Below are 22,399 nucleotides of genomic sequence, written 5' to 3'. Positions count from 1 at the left end.
TTTAAAATTTGTTTCTAATTGTTCCCTGTTGCCATTTTAAAAATAATCTGATTTAAAAGTTGCCAATTACCTTTCTGAAGAATTGCTGTTAAGTGTTCACCAAGAAGTTGTTTTTCTACAGTAGCAATTAATGACTTCCTACAAGGAAAAAAGTTGAGAATTATTGAGATTTGACTTTGCTGAAAATTTAAAGCCTCTTCCTGGCTTCAAATAACTTGTTTTATGTTCACTGTAATATTCCTATCCTGTGTATAAATTTATTGGTGCTCAGAGTTAATCTATGCCTAAAAGAAGAGAAATAGTGCATATTCCAGAATTTGATTTACATCATGAAATAAATATTTCCAAGGTCTTCCCATGACTGCCTTTATCTAAATTTCTCTGCTTTTATTAGGAAGGCAAAGAAGTTACTTATGCTGCTTACAGGAACTCCTTGTTTGGTAATATTTAAGAAAGCACAAAAACAATTTCTCCTATGAACATCCATGAAATTTTAATTGGCCTGAAAATTTCAAAGATCACATCAGTTTCTAATACTATTTTTAATTACATCTTAAACACATAAACACAACCAATAATCAAATCCTTGATCAAATCTAATAAGCTAGGGAAAATAACAACTTGAAGTATGCATTATGAAATCAATTGTTAAAAAATCTCAAATCACACCTGAAAATAGTTCCTAACACATTTGGGGAATGCCTAAAATGCCTTAAGCGATTCAACGACACAGGTTAAGGCTATTAGGCAGAGCATGTAATACTTACTGGGTAGTCTGATCTAAGTAAGTAATAAGTCTGTCTGTTTCTTCTTCTAGACGTTTGTTAACATGATGAAGATATTCAGGAACCTACAAAGATAGTTTTTTATATTATTGTTTTCCTCCCCATAAATCATTCAGAAAATGTCAAGTCCAAAAGATCCTGGGAGCAGCCCTGTCAAATGTGACAGGGTTGAATCATATGTAAAATTATAGGTAGAGCTTATGATCCAGAATTCTGGCCTTTAAGAAGAGAGAAAAGAAAGGAGCAGCTAAGTGAGAGAAAAGCATCACAATGTTGGGAAGATAAATGCAAAGGGCAGCTTATGTTCTATAAAGTTAGGTCTATTGTGAGACACAGTGGATTTATTAATAATGATTTTTAAATACCTCTCTTTCCTGCATTAATTTTTGGCCTTCAGCTGCGTAAAGCCGGTTAGTTTCTTCCAAAAATCGTTGTTCAAAAGAATCCTGATAAATCTGGGAAGGAGAAACAAATAAAGGAGTTTATTTATTTATTAATTATGTATTAAATATCCTCCATGTGAACATCACTATGAATCTGGTTTTGAACATCAAACTAGGGATAGCCATCAGCTCTGTAGTAACTGAATTAGTTAACTTACTTGCAAATCAGAGAGCATGCTTAAAAGGCTTCGGAGTAAACTTCTATCAATTGCTTCACCATTTCTTTCCCTCTCAATCAAGAGAAGAATGCCATCAATTGTCTTATTCTGGACTTTCTGATCACTTATAATATGAGCCCTAAATAACTCCAGTCCCATGTCCCTAAAATAAAAAAATATATATATATAACCTAAATTAATTGACAACAATACCACTTCTGGAGAGGCTTAACTTCTCACATGTTAATTATGACTCCAGGCTTTGAAGCAGCAATTGTAAAATAATAAAATCCACACATTTAATCTTAAATAACATTATTAAATTAAAGCATGTAGGAAACTCATTTTTTTTCTTTAATGAGACCTGAAGCTAAATTTCTGTCTTCCTCCATAACTAAGTTTTTCATACTGTCTCCTTTGGTGGATTTCTTTCTTGGTCAATTTAACAGACAAATTTAGTTCTAAGTTAGAAAATGGTCTTCATTGTGCTGGTAACAAAGGCTTAATTGGTCATTTGTTATCTGGCTTTAGTACTCAAAAATAAGCGAGCTCCAATAATTGCTATAGGTAGATGCTAAGTACGTGGTGGGAAGAGCTCATTATACTATTTTTGTATCTACATGGACTTGTCCATAATAATGTTAAAAGATGAGCAAACTCTTCATCAGCAATAAAATGTTATATACTCATATAGTTCAGAGCTAACTTTAATTCCCTTAGCTGACAAAAAAGAAAAAAAAAACTTCATAAATTATTATGGGCTCAGAGAATGTTAGCTATCTCCAACGTGAGCATAGGTAAAACATAAGAAGGTAAAATTGCTATAAACATAAGTCTAGAAGCCAAATGTGAGTTTTTAGGAGAATACTCACAGTATCACTTACTCTCTTCAATTAGTGTAATTAAGATTTGACTATGATTTGTAACAAATCTTTTCATATGTTTTTTTCTGGCATATGCTTACCAAATGGAGGGTAGCATTGAATTCTGAAGAACGTAAGTTCTATCCAGAAACAAAAAAATGCTCCTGATCATGATCTGCCAATGAAAAACAAAATCAAACAATTTTTATATTCTGTGAAGCTAAAAAACTGCTCTCGATAAAATAATAAAATTGCAGGATTCACTTGAATATATACTAGACTACTAGGATCAAACATAGAGATAAACAGATCTACCCGAGAATATGCCCACACCATTTTTTATTAAACTACTGTATTGTCTTAATCCTTCCTGTACTTTCCAGAAAAAGGACACTTAAAATGGTCCAATGACTTCTCTGCATCTTGAGAAGTAACTGAAAATAATAATTAAAAAAATAGGGAATCAAGGGGGCACACACACAATTCTTCCTCAGCAACAGGGCTCAGAGTGAAGCTGCCTTAAATTTTATGTGTAGGGTTTTGGGCAGGGGGGATGGATTTAAATTTTTTTAATTTGCAGAACATAAGGTATAAAGTAATACCAGATTAGGGAGAAAGGAAAAGGTCAGGATGTGAGTAAGCTAAAATGTAGGACCATCAGGCACCTTTACAGGTAATCAAATAGTGGGTGGGATATTCATCATGACTGGATGTAACACTTTTTGGTTAAGTGTGGCAAAAATAAAAATGATCCTAAGGTGCTACTCATTCTAAAATGCTTGTTTACTTATGACTTACAGTTTTAAAATAGGAAACTCAACCAAAACTAGTTTCCAATTCTGAACAAGAACAGATAGTGAGGCAGGCCCTTATCACAAAACTTTTAAAATTACTATCCCTGTGTTTGAAGAAGTGTATTTTTTAACTACACTATTTAGCTGAAATGCAATACTTTTTACAGCTTACCATTTGTCTACAATGGTTCTGCCAGCATCTATCAATCTTCTTTAGAAAAAGAACACTATCCAATGAATCCATGAGATGTGCGTCAAGGATATCTTTAAATGTTTAGTACAAGTAACATATGCAATGTAAGAGCACATTTGTCTTAATTATGGAATACTCTACATACTTAATATGAAACTAAATAGCACTTAATTATTTAAAATATGCTATTTCTTAAAATGTAAAAAAAATAGATCCACACAAAAAATACCTTTAAAAACAAGTCTTAGACATAACTGAGCATTGTTTTCAGTTTATGATTTCCCTTAGAAGATTATCTTTCCTCAAATGGAAATTTGTTAGGACAAAAAGGATAAAGATGTATTTACTCTAATACCACAATGTTGATTAAAGCTTAAAAATCAAAAATTAGTTTTTTCTTTCTCTGGAAGCAGAATGAACAAAAATAACAAACCTATAAAACACAAGTATTCCATTTCAAGCTGGATTAAATACTGAGGGATACGGAGGGAGGGCAAGATAAAAGTATATGATGTTTTGTTTTTAAAAGGATATTCTCTGAACTGATGAATTTGTGCTTTGATGTGATCTTCACAAATCTGTCTCAGCTGTTTGTACAAGTTTGCAGAAATCTTGTAAGAACAGAGGTTTTCTACAGCCTGCAAGATTAAACAGACACTTGCTTAAGGAAAGAATGGAGGAGGAGGTTGTCAATTATCTACATCAAATTCATATTATTTTGGTATATCTACCAAGTCGGCTTATTAAAAAGGGTTATGGATCCATTTAAAACACAAAGTCAAACAACAAAATATCAATGTAGATGGTGAACATTTTTATAGCCAATGTACTGTACAAAAAAAAAAAACCCACAAAAATTCACGTATTGATTACGGCTGTAAAGGTTAAGGATGGAGGCAATGAAGCCAAGTTCTCCCTGTGAAGACACTGAATTTATAACAACTGCTACATATAAATGCTGCCTTGTTCTTAAAATGTTAATTGTCTTCATAAGCGGAAGTCCATTTTGAGTTTAAAAAATAATTTCACCAATTGTCCGACCACCACTGAATTAAAATTTATACTTTCTTCGGTTTTCCTGAACAGAACAATGCAGAAATGATTGCTAACAGGATTATAAGTATGATATAATTAAACTCGAAATATTTTTCTCCAACATTTCAGTTGGAGATAAATATAGGTTTTAAATTTGTACAACTGAATAAACATTAATTAGGAAAGAAATGACTATTTTTACTTAATTCTAATAGTTGAATTTAATAGTTGAATTGGTCTTCTTTTATACTCAGATCCCAGAAGGGCAAACTTCAGATTTCAGTGACTTTTTCTTGGTATGTATATCAAAAGACTTTCAAATTTAAAACAGCCAGTAAAACTCCTTGGATGAACTCTGATATAATCTACAATTCCAACTAGCAATGACTTAAGTATAACACCAGGATTCCTTTCTCACCACAACAGAAGGCAAAAATTCCATTAAAACTGACTGTGAGGTAGCATGCAAGTTCTGTTGGTCGAAGTGGTTTTCATAAATATGTAGTCAGAATATGCAGGTCCAGTACATGAAATAGCAAATGAAAAGAAAGCTTAAAGGAAACCGCTTATACTATTGGAGGAAAGACGTCACTACACCATACCAGAAAATAGCAGGCCAATTAGATCCAGAAGCTAAGGAGGAATAAGAAGGCTGTTTCCAATGGCCAAACTGGTCACTTTTCATGGAGCCTTTGGTTAGGCCACAAACACCTAAAAGGTGTCTTTATGTTGATTTCATGTGCCTCTGTGTTCACTCTGTGCCTCTGGTCCTCTATGGACTATCCTCCTTCTTCCTTTAGTATTCTTCTCATGGTATCTCAATATTCCTTTTGTGTGACTCATTTTCTCAGCATTTGTCATTTCCCTCCTTAGAGTCTGTTTTCCTACTTCATCTCCACATTTCTCACTTCCAGTAATTCTCCAAGTCCTACTTCCCCATTCCCTTGCACTGTGTTCCCCTTTCTCCCATCTAGTAGTTCTGAACGCATCTATTTATCTTCTCAAACAAGATACCATATTTCCTTACCATTCATCAAGGGCCCACTTCTTCCATACCCTTTCCTTAATTGCCTCAGCAACAAGTGACACTCACCTGGCACTATCACCAATCATATCACACTGACTTGTCACTGGGTCAACACTATCCCTTTGTGTATTCCGTCCCCCAATTCTCCTTAATGACAGAAAAAGACCATGTGCTCAATTCTCTCTATCAGGGGTTCCCAACCCCAGGGCCATGGACCAATACTGGTCCATGGCCTGTTAGGAACCAGGCTGCACAGCAAGAGGTAAGCAGCAGGCTAGCAAGCAAAGCTTCATCTGTATTTGCAGCCACTCTCCAGTGCTAGCATTACTGCCTCAGCTCCACCTCAGATCATCAGGCATTAGATTCTCATAGGAGCACTGATCCCTGGTGCCAAAAAGGTTGGGGACCATTGCTCTATACATTCTTTAATTCCTTTTAAGCTTTGAACCAGGTGAATATAGTACATGCTCAAAAAAACTAACATACCTATAACTAGCAACTGTCTTGTACATAGAAGGGGCTTTTATAGTATAAGGAAAAAAACTAGCTAGAAAACATACAATATACTGTTCTAGGTGCTATGATAGAAATAAGCAAAGAGGCAAGGCCCCTAACCCAGTCTTTAGGGCAGGGGCAAGACAGGAAAGGCTTCCTGAGCAGAGATAAAGAAGTGGAGTCCCAAAGATCCAGAGAGAAATGGATAAAGAACTAATGGGAAAAGTGAGAAACAGAGAATTAAGCTGGGGTTTATATACATACAGCATAACCTGCGTTTACTTGGAGGATGGTTTAAGATGTCTGAGGAAAGAAAAGTAGGAAAAGCAGGCGCATCTAAGGTTAATTTTGAAGGTCAAGTTGGAAGAGAACACTCTGCTTCTCTAACTTAGCCTTGACTGCTTCTTAACATATAGACTAGATCTAGTTCCTTCCCCAACAACCTTCCATCAAGCTCTTCATGTACTGTTATGAAGAAGTCCCATAATTGGTATAAAAAAATACAAAGGTCTGAACAGGTTAATGTGGTGCATGGTCTACTAAAATTTATATAAAAAAAGAGAAAATGAATAAAAACACACAAAGTTGCTTTTACATTCATAAAACATCTCTGGATATCCCCCAAACTAATAATGTTTGTGGAAGGGTAACTAGCTGGGAATTGTAGGATGGGGTGGAAGTGAAACTGTTTACTACATGCTCTGTAAAATTTGGGGGACTTTGAATCAGGTAAACCTATTAAGTATTGAAAACACTTAAAAACTTGCCTTGCCTAATAAAACCCTTTATATCTTTCCCACCACCACACTTTTTTAGCATAGCATTCAAGGCACAATCTTACCATTTTAGTTTCATGTCTGTTTATAATCTTCTATACACCTGTGATCTAAACACTATGCTTTCCTCACTTTTAAGCAAAGTTTGTTTGGAGCAATCATGTGTGCCTAAAACAGTGGCTTCCAGAAAATTCTAACAAGCCACAGTAATAAATACATTTTGTCATAATCCACTGTACACAAAATAAATTTATGTACCTGAAACAAAATCTTCATGAAACTACACTTACCATTACTATGTTTGATATAATCTGATATTTTCTATTTTATTTCTTAAAAAAAATGCTGGTCATAAACTACTAATTTCATGAATCTCCTAGATTATAAGCATCTTAAGGGCAAGCACTAAGTGATCTCTATATGCCAATGGTTTCAATCCAGCTTTGCACAAAGCAGTCACTGATTCAACAAAGATTGAGTGTTTACTAAATACTCAGTATCCTGTTAGGTGCTGGGATAGAAACATGAATAAGAAAGTTAAATCACTACTTAGGAGTTTGAGACAAGCTGTATTTTATTTTTGAAGTGCACTTTTAGAAATGTATTAATTATTTTGCATTTCACTAAATACTTTAAAAATCCCTGGAAGTCTGATTTAGTATAATACAAAAATAATCTCATTTCACTTGTAACTATATGTATTAAACAGATTCTAGATAGTTACGCAAGTCTCTCAAATAAAACAATCTTTTTACTTAAGCTCACGATCATTACTGGTAAAAATGCTACCTTAAATCCTTTTTGAAGGTAATCAGGTATAAAATGAAAACATTCTGGAAAGGTTTTAATCTTTATTCCTCCAAATCCCAGACCCTCCTCTCCAAAACCCATACATGTCATATCAAAAACACTCCAAAGAAAATATAAACATGTAACAGATGGAATACAAAACTAGAGATCATGAAATTTGATGCTTTGGGGAAGAAAGAATTTAAGAAACAGGAAAGGCACAGAAAGCTGCATTCATGACGAGAGAAGGAGTAGAAATGAGGGTAAGAAGACTAAAATAAAAAATTAAGAAGATTAAAATAAGGATAGTCAATACAAAGTGTAAAAAAAAATAAAGAATTAAACATGGTAAGGTAGGAAATTTAGAAAATTTTCTGATTTAACAATGTCAGACACTAGGAAAGATATTAAATTCCCACCAGGGTGCTGAACTCTGGTCGTTGGCCTAACAGATTGCATCTTATTTTTCAAACCATATGCTTAAAGAAAGAAAACACACCACAAAACTGTTCAACAACTGACACGGCAATAAAATCTACATTAACTCTTTTTACATCTAGTAAAAATGGCTAAAATAAGATATTCAAAATATATCAAAAACTAAGAACTTGCAAAAAAGAAAGCCAGACAATGAAAACTAAATTATTTTTCTTTTTACAGCTGGTAAAAAGAGCTTAACTAAGACTGAAATTACCAAGGCCTAAGTATCTGTAGTTGTACATCTTTTAAATAGCAGAGATAGTACTGATTAACAATTTGGTAAAAAGAAGAGCGATACATTTATTGATGGACGCCTACGTTATTTCCACATCTTGGCGACTATAAATAATGCTACAATGAACACAGGGGCGCACACGTATTTTTCCAAATAAATATGTTCATTTTCTTCAGATAAATACCCAGAAGTGGAATTGCTGGGCTGTATGGTAGTTCTATTTTTTAAGTTTTTGAGGAACCTCCAGACTATTTTCCATAGATGCTGCACAAATTTGCAATCTCCCCAACAGGGCAAGAGAATTCCCTTTTCTCCACATCCTAGCCAACACTTGTTATCTCTTTTTGATGACAGTCATTGTGGTTTTGATTTGCATTTCCCCAATGACTAGTGATGCTGAGCATCTTTTCGCATGTAAGTTGACCATCTGTGTGCCCCCTCTGGAAAGTGTGTGCGTGCGTGCATGCGTGCGTGCGTGTGTATGTATACCAGACTACTACTCAGCCATAACAAGAATGAAATCTTGCCATTTGCAACAACATGGATAGACCTAGAGGGTATATTATGCTAAGTGAAATAAGTCAGACAAAGATGCCATATCATTTCATTTGTATGTGGAATCTAAAAACAAAACAAAACAGAAATATACCTAGGTACAGAGAACTGATAGTTGCCAGAGGGAAGGGGGATTGGGGATGGCTAAAAAGAGTGAAGGAGATTAAGAGTTACAAACTTCCACTTATAAATAAGTCACAGGGATATAATGTACAGCATAGGAAATATAGTCAATAATATTGTAATAACTTTTTTTGGTGATGAATGACAACTAAACTTACTGCGGTGATCATTTCATAAGGTATATAAATGCCAAATCACTATGTTGTACATTGAAACTAACATATTATGTGTCAACTATAATAAAAAAGAGGAGCAATACATAATGATAGACTAAGCTTAAAAACATCAACAGAATGATAACAGTTAAACTTACATAGAATACAATATTCATCTCTGCAAAGAATTTAACTGCTCTCCTATAATCACTGACTGCTTAATTAAGCAATGATTTTACAATGGATAATAACCTATAGTAAGATGCTTTATTCTGTGATTCATCTACTCAATAAATGAATCATTAATAGAAAGGTTTATTATTTAAGATTTATTTCACAAAAAGCTAACGAAACAAGATTTCCTATTATTCATACAGATAAAATTCTTTTCATCAGAATTGAAGTACAGACTAGGGTTGCCTGCAAAGATAATAGACTGACATTTATGTTAAGAATAAATGTTATACTTTCATATATAAACAAACATCGAGCTACAAAGAAAGGTAGCAGATTTAAAAAGATTACACAGCTATCAGAAAGACTGAGAATATGAAGAAAACGATCCTATAATTTAAAATATTGCTTAGTAAAAAAGTCACAAGCCCAACACCAAAATTCCAATTATTAAGCTACCATATGTAAAATCAAGATACACTCTTGAGATGGTGCAGAAGGACAATATTCCTAGAGAGTTCCTCTTTTTTTCTATTATTTATTTCAAATTGGTTAATGGTGTCTACTAATACATATTTAGAATGTAATCTATCAGCCAGCTGCTCTGGCTGATAGAATTTAAAAACGTGTGGCTTTGAAGCTGTATAATAAAACATAATCTAAGATAAAAATATCTTTATTTAAGACTCAAATATTTATTACCACCACCAGCAGTATATATAGCAGGCTCTGTGGTAAGTACTTTTCTGTATTTTATTTACAACTAAACCCTGCCATATAGGTAGTGTTAGTTTCCCCATTTTGCAAATGAGGAAACCAAGGCTTAGAGAAGTAACTCACCCAAAGTTATCACAGTGACAGACTTCTAATCTAAAGCAGTCCGATCAACTCAAAAGTCAGTGCATTTAACCATATTCCTATCTGTAGTCAATCAAAAACAAGTAAACAAACAAAAATTCAAACCAAAACAACATTAACTATTGCCTCACTGATACAGGATTTCAAAGTTGTCAAGGAAAGATAATTTTTAAACTCATTTTAAACTATTCTCATTTAAAAACCACTTTTAAAAGACAATCTTTGCTTACTACAATTGTACTCAGAAGAGCATGTTCTATTCTAAAAATTTAAAACTTAGGAGGCAGTACATGCAATCCACACAAGGGACTTTCATGCTTAAACTTTAAAGTGAAATGGTCTTGCGCACACACACAAAAGTCGAATATGCCAAATAAGTTTACTTCAGGGATAACGGATTGGCTGGGAGAATGAGAGATTTGGAGAACTTTTGTTTGGTATACTACATACTTTTTTAAAAACTAATTTTTTTTTATTTTTCAATTATAGTTGACATACATTATATTAGTTTCAGGTACACAACAGTGATTAGACATTTTTATAAAACTTACGAAGTGATCACTCTGATAAATCTAGTGCCCACCTGACGCTGTACAGTTATTACATTAACTATATTCCCTATGCTAAATTTTACATCTCAATGACTATTTTGTAACTACAAATCTGTACCTCTTAATCCCTTCCTCCTTTTACCAATCCTTTAACCTCCCTCCACTCAAAATGTCCTCTGTATCTGAGTTTGTTTCTGTTATGTTTGTTCATTTATATTGTTTTTTAAAATAACACATATAAGTGCACTCATGTGGTATTTTTTGTCTGACTTATTTCACTTAGAATAAACTCTAGGTCTATCCATGTTGTCACAAATGTTAAGATATTGTTCTTTTTAATGGCCAAGTTAACACTGTGTTATACATATGTTCTACTTCTTTTTTATCCAGTCGTTTATCGATGGACACTTAAGTAGCTTCCATATCTTGGCCATTGTAAATAATGGTACAATGAATACATGGATGCGTATGTCTTTTCGAATTAGTGTTTTAAGTTTCTTCGGATAAATATCTAGAAGTGGAATTACTGGGTCCTTCTTTATCTCTTGTTATAGCCTTTCTTTTCAAGTCTATTTCATCTAGTTTAAGTATTGCTACCCTAGCTTTTTTTATTCGCATGTTTCCATTTCCATTTTCCTGAATTATCTTTTTTTCCATCTATTTTATTTCACTCTGTGTGTTTTTCAATCTGAAGTGAGTCTCTTGTAGGCAACATAGGTAAGGGTCTCGTTTTCTTACCCATTCAGCCACCCCATGTCTTTTGATTGGAACGTTTCATCCACCTACATTTAAAGTACTTATTCATATATGGAATTATGGCTATTTTATTATTCACAATTTTTCCTCCTCCTCCTCCTTCTTCTCCCCCTCCCCCTCCTCCCTCCTGTTCTTAAGTCCCTCCAACATTTCCTGTAATACTGGTTTGATGGTGATAAAACCCCTTAGCTTATTATTGCCTGGGAAAGCTCTTTTATCTATCCTTTGATTCTGAATGATAGCTTTGCTGGGTAAAGTAATCTTGATTTTAGGTCCTTGCTGTTCATCACTTTGAATATTTTGTGCCAATCCCTTCTGGCTTGCAACATTTCTGTTGAGAAATCAGCTAGCAGTCTTATAAGAGCTTCCTTGTAGGTAACTAACTGCTTTTCTCTTGCTGCTTTTAAGATTCTCTCTTTGTCTTTAAGCTTTGGCATTTTAATGGTGACGTGTCTTGGTGTGGGCCTCTTTGGGTTTCTCTTTTTTGGGACTTTCTGCTTCCTGGGCTTGTGTATCTATTTCCTTCACCAGGTTAGGGAAGTTTTCAATCATTATTTCTTGAAATAGGTTTTCAATTCCTTGCTCTCTCTCTTCTCCTTCTAGTATTCCTACGATGTGAATGCTGTTATACTTGATGTTGTCCCAGAGGCCCCTTAAACTATCTTTTTTTTTTTTTTCGATTTTTTGTTGCTGTTCTGATTGGGTGTTTTCTGCTACCTTATCTTCTAAGTTGCTGATTCGATCCTCTGCTTCATCTCATCTATTGTTAATTCCTCCTAAGATATTCTTCATTTCTGACTGGTCCTTCTTTATGTTTTCTATCTCTGTTGAAATTCTGAGTTCTACTCTTCCCCTAAGTTCGTTGAGCATTCTTATAAGCAGTGTTTTGAACTCTGCATCTGGTAGGCTGCTCATCTCCATTTTGTTTAGTTCTTTTTCTGGAGCTTTATTCTGTTCTTTCATTTGGGACGTGTTTATCTCATTTTGGCTGCCTCTTTGTGTTTGTTTCTATGAATTAGGTAGAACCACTATGTCTCCAGGTCTTAGTAGAGTGGCCGTATGTAGTAGGTGTTCTGTTGTCCCAGTGGCACAGTCTCCCTGGTCACCTGAGCTGAGTGTTCCAAATTTGTCCATTGTGTGGGCTGTCTGTGTCCTGCTGCTGTCATTGAGCCTTGGTTGCTGTTTACATGTCAATAGTGTGGATTGACCCATGGGCTAATTGGTTGTGAGGACTGGCTGTGACTACAGGAGAGGAGCTGTTGTACAGAGCAGGAATTTGCTTTAGCAGGGCTCTGTTGCCTGCTGAGTTTGTCCTTTCACTGTGTCATGTGTGGAGTTGGTTGGGTGGTGCTCTGGTGTGGTCTGAAGCTGGCTGTTAGATATGTTGGTTCTGGGGCCTCATGGGCAGTACTTCCATGCAGGCCAAGGTTAGTCGCTGCCTGTGCCCTACATGGGGCCACTTGATATGAGCTACAAAGTGAACTGTAGATGGGTACCACTTGTGCTGGGCTTATAGGTACCTGGGGGAGTCTAAGATGCAAACTGAGGCCAAATACTGCTAGTACTGGTCTTGAGGCTGCTTAGCCAAGAGGTATGAGCCATGCTGAGGCCAGATGCTGGTTGTATGGGGTTTACGAACCTTTGACAGATTTTAAGAAAGTCCAAAGCATAAGCCAAGACAGGCCATTTGCATGACAATGCTACTGGCAACTGCTTGGGTAGGTCCTCAAGTTTGCTGAGATAGGGTCTCAGAGAATCAGCAGGGCAGGTCAAAAGGTATTAGCTAGGTTAATGGAGACTCAGACTGAGGCGGAGGAGGGCTCAACAAAGGAACAATACCCTCTGCCAGCACTTCTTTCTGAGAGAAAACTGCCTCTCCAGTCCTCGCTCGCCCTGAAGCCAAGACAATTCAGTTCCTCCTCAAATGTCCCTGGCACCTCTCGAGCTGCTGTTGGAGTGCTGGAGCTCAGAACGAGTGAGTCCATTAGCAAGTCTGTCCATGCCTGGTCCCTCTAAGAGGAGCACCTGAGAGTCTAGCAGCCCTCCATCTCACTCAGCCATAATCACTGCTGTTTTTCACAGCCAGAAGTTGTGGAGACTTCTCTTCCTGGCACTAGAACACTGGGCAAGGGAGCCTAGTGTGGGGCTGGTACACCTTTCTCCTCCAGGGGAACCTCTGCAGCTGAGATAACCCTCCCAATATTGAACTGCCACATGTGGGTGTGGGATCAGCCTTTTTCACATCTCCACCCCTCCTACCAGTCTCTATGTGCCTTCTTCTGTATGTCCTTAGTTATAGGACTTCTGTTCAGCCAGACTTCAGGTGGCACTCAATGATGGTTGTTCTGTAGTTTAGTTGTACTTCTGATGTGGTCATGGGAGGAGGCTAGCACAGCTTTTACCTATTCTGCCATCTTAACCAGAACCTCTTGGGAATCATCCACTACATACTTCTATATTGCTTCAATTTTAGGAGAGTACTTTAAATTACATTTCAACCAGTCAAAATCAAACAAGCACCTGAAATCTAGATGGTACAAAATAATTTTACACCCTTTATCCTTTTACCCTCATTTGTGAATTTGAACATCTCAAAATAATCTTTCTGAGAACAATCCAAAAGGGCACTTATAAAATTAAGATTACAAACAACAAAAGAGCTAGAATCAAATACTTCTGAATTTATTACAGCAGATGTAGTAAGAATGAATAGTTATAACACTGATTTTTGGCTAAATAAATATAATTGCGTATGTCGACTATACTATAAAAAATGCAACCGAACAACAGCAGGTAATAATTCTGAAGTACAAGAAAAGAAAAACTCAAAAAATGTAAGTTATGAGCTTTTGAAACATAAATGAATTTAACAGAATCAACTAATCTACCAAAATATTTTAAAACCCAAAAACTCTAAAAAATATTGAAGGTAAAGTAAATAGGGTTCATTAACCACAATCAATGTTATGAATATGAAATAAAGTAGCACATTATTTAAATTAAATATACTGTTCTCCAGTGTATTCAAACACTCTATATATGCACAGATGAAAAAAATCACCTTCTTTGGTGACAAGATTTTTTCTCCTAAAGGAAAACTATTTATTCACTTCAAACACCACACTACAGAGGTATCTGAAGTGCTATGGTGTATTAGTGAGACAGAAGGAAGGAAAAAGTGCCCTGAACCAGAAACTTTGGCATCTCAGTTTGAGTCCCCTACTCTGCCAATACATGAGTCTGGACACGTAATTTAATTTCCCTGAGACTCAGTTTCCTCATTAGTATAATGGGGATAACAACTATTACCCTATTTACTTCATGAAGGGTTTCTATAATGCTTAAATGAGATAAGAAATTAATCTTCTTTGTAGGCTGCCACATACACTATACGAAGAAAAAATATTGGATCACTTGATCTCTTAAGGCCTTTCCAACTTTAAGTCTGTAATTCTACTTTTATTATCGTACAACTTGGGAGCCATGTAATATACCAACCTAGCCAAATCAGGTGGGTTTATCCTGAAATAATACCTTAGGTTCCACTGCTACTTGATACTTACATAGCATTATAATGCTTATGATATTATCAGCATTGTAATGCTTATGATATTACACAGGCATTGTTCTGAGTGTTTTGCATGCATTGATTCAATTTTCATAGCAACAAAAACTGGTGATCTCAATGGACAAATTACAAGTGAAAAAGCCACACTGTGGCTTATGAAAAAGTTTAACTCACATTTCTCTATTGTAGTGCTTCAAGATGTTTTTCACATTTTATTTGATTCCTTTAAGCAATCCCATGAGGTAAATAGGGCAGGCATTCTTTCCCTATTTTACAGAGGAGGAAATTGAAGCTGAGGGAAGTTTAGTTCCTTGCCCAAGATCACAAGGGTAAATAGCAGTCAAAACAAGAATCTAAACCTCTGTCTTCTGACTCCTTATCCAGGGTTTGTCTATTCCCATACAACCTCTGCAACTAAAGTAAATAGATGAAATATACAAATTCTGATAAACTGAACCAACTTAATTCCTTACAAAGTACCCACCAATATAAAAACTCAAACTATTGGACTCTGACATATTTCTTTTTAAACGAAACTGCTGACGCTAAAATGAAAAGTAACTTCTTGAATCGATTGTGTCAAAAATACAGTAGAGCAAAATATCTTGGTAGCAAGAAGTCTAAATCAGTAATTGTCCTTAGTAGTGTATTTAAATTAAATACTTCAAATACAGACCTAATTTGTTGAGCAAAAGGAACAAACCTGAACCTCAGACCAAGTCGCTGGACTACAACCCGCTGCTCAGTTTTTGGCTAAGGTGTGTCTTGTAGCCCAGGAGGTAAAACAAACATAAATAGAAAAAGAAATAGAAAGGAGGCAGAATAAAGTATATGGAGAATATCTGCATTTCTTGAGACCTTTCCTATAGGTGAGTAACACAACTTAGCAAGAAGTATCACAACAGAATGACATGTCACCAGAAATCATCTTTGGGATTCAGGCTATAGGATTCTGTTATAGGTAAAACCTCTATAATGCCAAGGTACGTCCTAACTGTAAATTCTAATTAGAAGGGTCCAAGTCAAGTCCAATTTATACCAACATGACTGTACTCACAGTTTATTAAAGTGTATATAAATTAATCAAGAAATTGTAATTAGATGGGAACCAAAAGTCTACATAAGGACCCATTTTCAAAAAGTAAAAGCCATATACATTCCACTTCAATTTATGCTAATCAAATCTGGTTATCTACATTAATACATACCTGATAGAGTTCTTCTAAATTGTACTTAATTGAAGTACTATTCTGGATAGCTTCCACTGCTTCTTTCAGTTTTTGCCATGTTTCATCTGTGTAGTTTTCTGGTAATTTAGGCTTATCTAGGCAGTACGTAAAAGGCTGATGTCAGAATAATATGTAGGATGCAGCAACAGAAAGATCCATAAAAATACAATAATATTATTACTGCTTTTTAAGGATAAATTGTGATCTTTATGATGATTATACCAAAATATTAAAGGAACCACTGCATTTAGGCTTAGTATAAATAAAATTTGAAATGTCAGAATACTATTTAAGTCATTTTGACTCACCTATTAAAATTGAAGGTGAGGTTTTTTTCTCCTATTGACTGTATTGCTTCAAAAAATAAAAATTCAAGAATGACAGATAAAAAATAACAATCCTGATCTTATTCCATCATATGTAAAACCGAAGTCAGTCAACATAAATTTTACACCTGAAATTTCAAATACTGAGTACCTACTATGTACAAGGTACTTTATAAACATCTTAATCTTCCTAATAATGTCTTGAGCGAGGTATTGTTATCGCTAGAAACTGAGGCTGGAAGATTCATTTAGTAAGGTTTGCCCAAGGTCACTACAGCTAGTTAGTTGCAAAATTGGGATTCTAATCCAGGTATGTTTGACCCCCACATTTATGCAGCATCTACAGAAATGGAGAGAAATGTTCTTAATTCAGGTTTCAATTTAAGCTACATTTACGAGCAGAGTGAAATTTTAAAAATTAAAACACTCAAGTGACTCCAGAACCTATGTAGCATTTTTAGAATGTAAAGGAACATCTTAATCCAGTCTTTAGATTTCCTTGACCAGCAACGAATATTTTTTTAATTAAAACATCCAAATGCCTTGATAATAGGTTTTTAGTTTAGGAGAAAGAGGAAAAAAAAACCCAAAAATCTCTGAAACCAGTATGCAAATGTAATTAGGATCATAGCTCATCTCCTTAAAAATCCTTTGCTATTAAATTGATATATTTTAAGTGAAAGAGTGAACATATTAGTCAATTACAATTTATGTTTACTTCAGAAAGGTCTATTATTAAATCAGAAATATTACAACACACTTGACAGCCTGGGAATGGGAGAGGAGTGATAGAAAAACGAAAAGGTTAAAAATAAACAACACTATAACCTTATGGTTGAGACAAAATAAGAGCATATTCCTGATTTCCACACTAATGCTGAAAACACAAGCATGAAAAACCTAATTTTGTCAATATTGATATTTAGTCACTAGGCACTTATCTGGTAAATACTACTTTAGTTCATTCATTCTCTATTTAATAAACCGGTTAGCATCTATTACCTGCCAGTTCACGGCGTTGAAAAAGTCAGAAAAATAGAAACACAGTCAACAGATAAAAAGTAATTCAGCTCAATTAACATTTCTTAAATTCCTAATTTTACATTTGCATCAATGCATTCATAACCCTCTCAATCACATATCTCAAACACGAAAATGAACAAATTTTCCAAAAAGCTACGGGTTGATACTTTAAAAACCATTTAGTGATAAAATATAGAAGTAGTAATTGTTCCTATCTTTAGACTAGTGGTACACAGAGTTACTACTTCTGTGTATACACAGTATTTTTTCACTTCCAACTCCTACATCTGGAAAGAAATGCAGAGGTCATAAACATTTTTCTCCAAATATTGCATCCGCGAGTTTCAATAATATAGTATTGAACATTATAAATCTAACTATAACTCTTCTTTGAGCATGAAAAGATCACCATTGCTACCTGCATTTCTAGAGACTGGAGAACATGGCCTACTGAAGCATAAAAATAAAATTCCCGGCAGAGCCAAGGCTCACTATGCACCCGAAATAAATAAAGCTCTTTAGAATACAAATTTCTCACCTGTAAAATCCGGATCACTCATACCGATTGTCAATGTTATAAGGAATAACAGATTAGATACAATAGGCTGAGACAGATCTCAAAATATTGCACAGAAATACCCAGTGTATGCTTCAGCACAAGTATACCATCCAACCACCCCCGGAAAATGAACCCTCTACCCAAAAAAGGACCTCCCTCCACCTCATTGATTATGCGTAAAACATTAGGCCACCTCTATACTGTTTAATATATTTACATAAATAGAGCACGTGACCGCTCAAGTGTCAAATCCTTAGTAGGTGATTATGAATTTTGGCCTTGGTTACCTTTAAAGTTCTTGATCACTAACTTCTTAGCAGAGCCAGGCTTGCTGTTAGCAAAGCTAGAGACGGTGGTAGAAGATTTGGCCAGGCCGTTTGCGTGATGCACCGAAGCCACAGAAGAGATTAATATACTCTTATTTTTAAGTTGCTGCTGCTGAGATGTTGCAGCAGTTGGTGAAGATGAAGAGGAGGAAGAGGAGGATTCCTCAGCCATCTTTGCGTCAAACCCTACAAACTCCAGGGTGTCTTCAAAACGCAGCTTCTTCTGTATAGGTACGTGGCTGGAAGCAGCCACCGAAACCCCCAGGCAGGAGAAAGACGAGGTTGAAGGGGATGCCGAATCCCTGGGTTGTAAAGGAGGAGTGGAAGAGGAGGAAGAGGTGGAATCAAAGTCTTCTCTCTCGTTACTACTGTTACTGCTGCTACTGCTACTGCTGCTGCTGCTGCTGCTGCTGCTGCTACTGCTGCTGCTGCTGCTGCTGCTACTGCTGCTGCTGCTGCTGCTGCTGCTGCTGCTGCTGCTGTTTAACTTTCTCTTCTTGGCAGAGGTGGGCGGAGTGGTGCTGGTATTACCATCAGTGGCAGATCTGACCTCCTGAGCAGCAGCAGCAGCTGAGGGATTGGGGGAAGAAAAACCTGTTGGAAACATGAAAATAGCGGGGTCAACAGGCAGAGGAGCATCAAAAATCTACGTTTATATGCCTACGTGCGTGTAGGAGAGAAGGTGGCAATGCTAGAGGGGGAAGGGAAGAAAGAAGAGAGGAGAAACACAGAGGACAAGAAGGAAAGTGAAGGGGGGGCTACACTGGGGGAATGGGAGGGTTTGGGAAGGCGGATAGGCTGACACCAGGAGTGAGCAGAACAAGGGGGGAGAGCGAATGAGGAGGCAGACAGGTAAACGGCCGTGCCGTTCCCCTTTCCTGCTTTTCGGTCTCTCTCCCCCCTTTCTGCAGGAGCGACTCAGTGAGTCTGTGAGGCTACAGCTCCTCCTCCTTTTCTCTCTCTCTCTGGGAGGGGAGATGCCGTGTTTTGGGGGGAGGGGGAGAGAACCAGGACTTGTTATTGTCAATAGCACAAGAGACTAAAGATGGCGCCACTTCCGGTCACGCGGCGGCGAAGGCGGGGCGGTGTCTGTCCTCAGGAGTGGGGGGTGGAGAGAAGCACTGTGGGCGCCCAGTGGGGCGGGGGAGCAGGCTTTGAGGGGAGGTAGCGGGAAAGCGGCGGCTCAGGCGCCCCAGACACTAGTGCTCCAGGTCTCTCGCTTGCTCTCCCCTTCCCTTTCCCGCTCCCCTTCCCTGGCAGCGCTCTCCTTCCCCGACCCACCGTAACGCCCACCCCCTCCTCGAAGGTCCCGCGGGAAGCTTCTCGCCGCATCGCCCTTACCGGAAGTGACTGGGCCGACACTTTTCATAGCGCCCAGATCCTGAAGCCCCTTAGGTCTGCAGGACTTGGGGGGAGGGAGGGAGGGAGGGGGAATGAGAAGTGGACCAGGAACAGGGGGCGGGCCTTCGAGACACCTTTGGAGCTCCTGATTGGAGCTTTCTGACGGCGGGTGAAGGGGCGCGGAAAGGTAGTGGGAGCTGGAGCGGGAAGGAGCCTGAAGGGGAGGGAAGGTGGTGACGGTGAGGGGCGGGGTGAGCTATCTGGGAAAGAAGAGGAGGAGGGAGAGAGGGACGGAGGAAGGGAGGAAGTAAAAAGTAAGGGAATGGAGACTGGAAACTTTGAAAGAAAGGAATAAGGAAAGGTTGCAAGACGAGGGGAGTAACCCGTAATGGAGGAAAATATAATCATATCATTATGCCTACTGCTAGTGAGGAACGTCATGAGGTTAAGATAGAAAAGGAAAAGAAAAAGAGCTTAGATAACAAACAAAAAAAAGGAGTTTTTGTTTCGATTGAGCTATAACTTGTTTCCTTTTTATGTCAAGGACACCATTGACCCAATATTGAATAGGGCCTGAGTTTTGATCCCTTTTTCAGTAATGTAGCTACAAGTCCATTTCCCTTCCAATCAGAAGCATTTTCTAAGCTGGCTGGCCAGAGTTAAGGGTGCATTCTAAGGCCAAAAAACAGGGAGGCAATTGACTCTCCCCCTCCCCCCCGCCACACACACACACACACACACACACACACACACACACACACACCCCACAATTCCCGGGACCAACCCCGACTCCATCAGTCATTAACCCAGTAATTTAGAGACTAACCAAAGCCACTTCTTTTTTTTTTTACCAAATCTCAGCTTATACACTTTGTCTCAAAGAAGACATTTTAGGATAATGTTTGCAAAAGTCAATGTTTTCTACCAATGTATTCCAGGAGTCCAAATTTCAAAATGGATTACTCATAAGAACAAATCTCTAAATTTGGTCGAATTAGCAACAATAAACCTTTTAAATTCCACTGGGAATTTTTCTTTAACCCGAGGTCATTGGGGAAGGGGCAGAGAACTCAATGTCGAATGAAACTACGTTCGCCAACCTGTTGATCATTCTAAGTGCAGAAACATTCAACAAGCATGTATTAAAGACTGTATGCCAGACACTAGACTAGGTCCCTGTCATCGAGAAGCCAGTGGGGGAAGATAGTTACAAAACTAATTTCTATAGCAGTACTATAACAGATGTACAAAGTGCTGTGGAAACAGGTGAAACAAGAAATTTGGGGGGATTGTGGAATAGTCAGAATTTCACAGAGGAGTCGACGTTTATGCTGGGTCTCAAAATGGGAAATGCCAGAAAGACAAGCTAAGAGAGGGTGAAAGGCATTCTGAGTAGTGGAAGCAGGCAAAGCAAGGAGTTGCAAAAAGGCCTGGCCTGATTATAGAAATATGGAAAGTGCGGTGAAGCTTGAAATTAGGATGTCTGGTTGGAAGTAATGAAGATGAGGCTCAAGAGTGCCTGACACACAAAGACAAAAATTGTGGTGTCTACCTTGTAGACAAAGATAGACAGCATGGACATCAGCAAGCAAGCTGGGCTTTTAAAAGCAGAGGAGTGACAGTGACAGAATTATGGGTGGAGACAAAGCAGTTTGCACCCTGTGGTTTGAGATAGAACCCTAAGAATAAACCAATTTTCCAACTTTGTTTACACAGGCCCACTTTGTTTTTGTCTTGAAAGTCCTTGATTAAAATGCAAATCCTCCTAGAAAAGCTACCACCGTGGGCCATTACCAGCTTAGTGCTGTTTGATGACAACCTGCTGAGAATAAGGCTCTACTGGAACTTAGGCTCCAGGGCCACAAAGAAGGGAGATAGAGGCCTGAAAGGGGGGTATGATGGACTCCTGTCTATTTTTATTGTACCATATTCTTGCTGCCTAGTATGAGACTGTAAACTCTTAAGACCAGAGAAGGTATCCTAAAATATTAAACCCTCCCATATTGTGTCTCACAATGCACACGATGCTGAAAAACTGTGTAAATGCAGAGTAAATACTTATTGAATAGAATATATCATTGAATGAGAATAAAATGATGCCATGCCTTTATAAGGGAGGATTAACTGGCTAATTTTCAGGATTTAATGAACAAGGTTGTTCTAATTCATGTAGTTATATTACTAAGGGTATATGGATGGGACACTTGATAATGGCCCCAAAGTACCTCCTCTAGGAGGATTTCCTTTTTAACCAAGGACTTTACAAGACGGGGAAAATGGGCTTTGCTCTTATTCATGTAATTATATTCCCTAGAATGATGTATGGAAGTGCTAGCTATTTTTAAAATTACAAATATTAGTGCAACTGAATGGCAATGGACATAATGATAAAACTGCTTTTGCCATACAAAGATAAATTTTTATAATAACATAAAGGATAGCTGAGTCCTCATAATGTTCAACTGCATTCTAGTAATAATAGCTCTTAATCTAACATGGTTATCTAAGCCCTTCACTCTTTCTAGTTAAATGTTAGTTCTAAAAGCACAGATGCTTGGCTCTTGATCTCTGGCTCACTTTCATTGGCCAAGTAGTCCAACATACTATTTATGTTTTCTATGACATATCCTCAAGTGAGTTTTGTGGAAAAAGTATTTTTTTTCTTAGTGATTAATAATAATCTTCCTTTTGACATTTTACAACCTCATTTTACTTTGTGCCACGTCAAGCCTTGCTAAATAGCACATCTTAATATGGATATGTAATTTTAAGAATGGTTTTT

At 37.1% G+C, this 22,399-nt stretch overlaps 1 protein-coding gene across 2 annotated transcripts in view; it reads right to left on the bottom strand.

The window, feature by feature from the left end:
• The window catches only part of CUL4B (cullin 4B), a 33,034-nt gene extending 13,264 nt beyond the window's left edge, over positions 1-19,770 (bottom strand). For both annotated transcript variants that reach the window (XM_011378241.2, XM_011378244.2), the window contains exons 1-10: positions 19,618-19,770; positions 18,238-18,870; positions 16,022-16,137; positions 3,771-3,874; positions 3,216-3,285; positions 2,351-2,424; positions 1,387-1,549; positions 1,151-1,240; positions 768-850; positions 71-138 (exon numbers count right to left, since the gene is read on the bottom strand). In XM_011378241.2, the coding sequence (XP_011376543.1) occupies positions 71-138; positions 768-850; positions 1,151-1,240; positions 1,387-1,549; positions 2,351-2,424; positions 3,216-3,285; positions 3,771-3,874; positions 16,022-16,137; positions 18,238-18,870; positions 19,618-19,645 (1,429 nt within the window). In that variant the 5' untranslated portion in view covers positions 19,646-19,770. The remainder of the gene's footprint in view (positions 1-70; positions 139-767; positions 851-1,150; positions 1,241-1,386; positions 1,550-2,350; positions 2,425-3,215; positions 3,286-3,770; positions 3,875-16,021; positions 16,138-18,237; positions 18,871-19,617) is intronic.
• Between the last annotated feature and the right edge of the window lie 2,629 nt (positions 19,771-22,399).

The sequence above is a fragment of the Pteropus vampyrus genome, unplaced genomic scaffold (assembly GCF_000151845.1).
Source record: "Pteropus vampyrus isolate Shadow unplaced genomic scaffold, Pvam_2.0 Scaffold335, whole genome shotgun sequence".
Classification (NCBI taxonomy): domain Eukaryota; kingdom Metazoa; phylum Chordata; class Mammalia; order Chiroptera; family Pteropodidae; genus Pteropus; species Pteropus vampyrus.
Note: the sequence above shows the minus strand (reverse complement) of the source record. Positions and strands in the feature narration are given on the sequence as shown.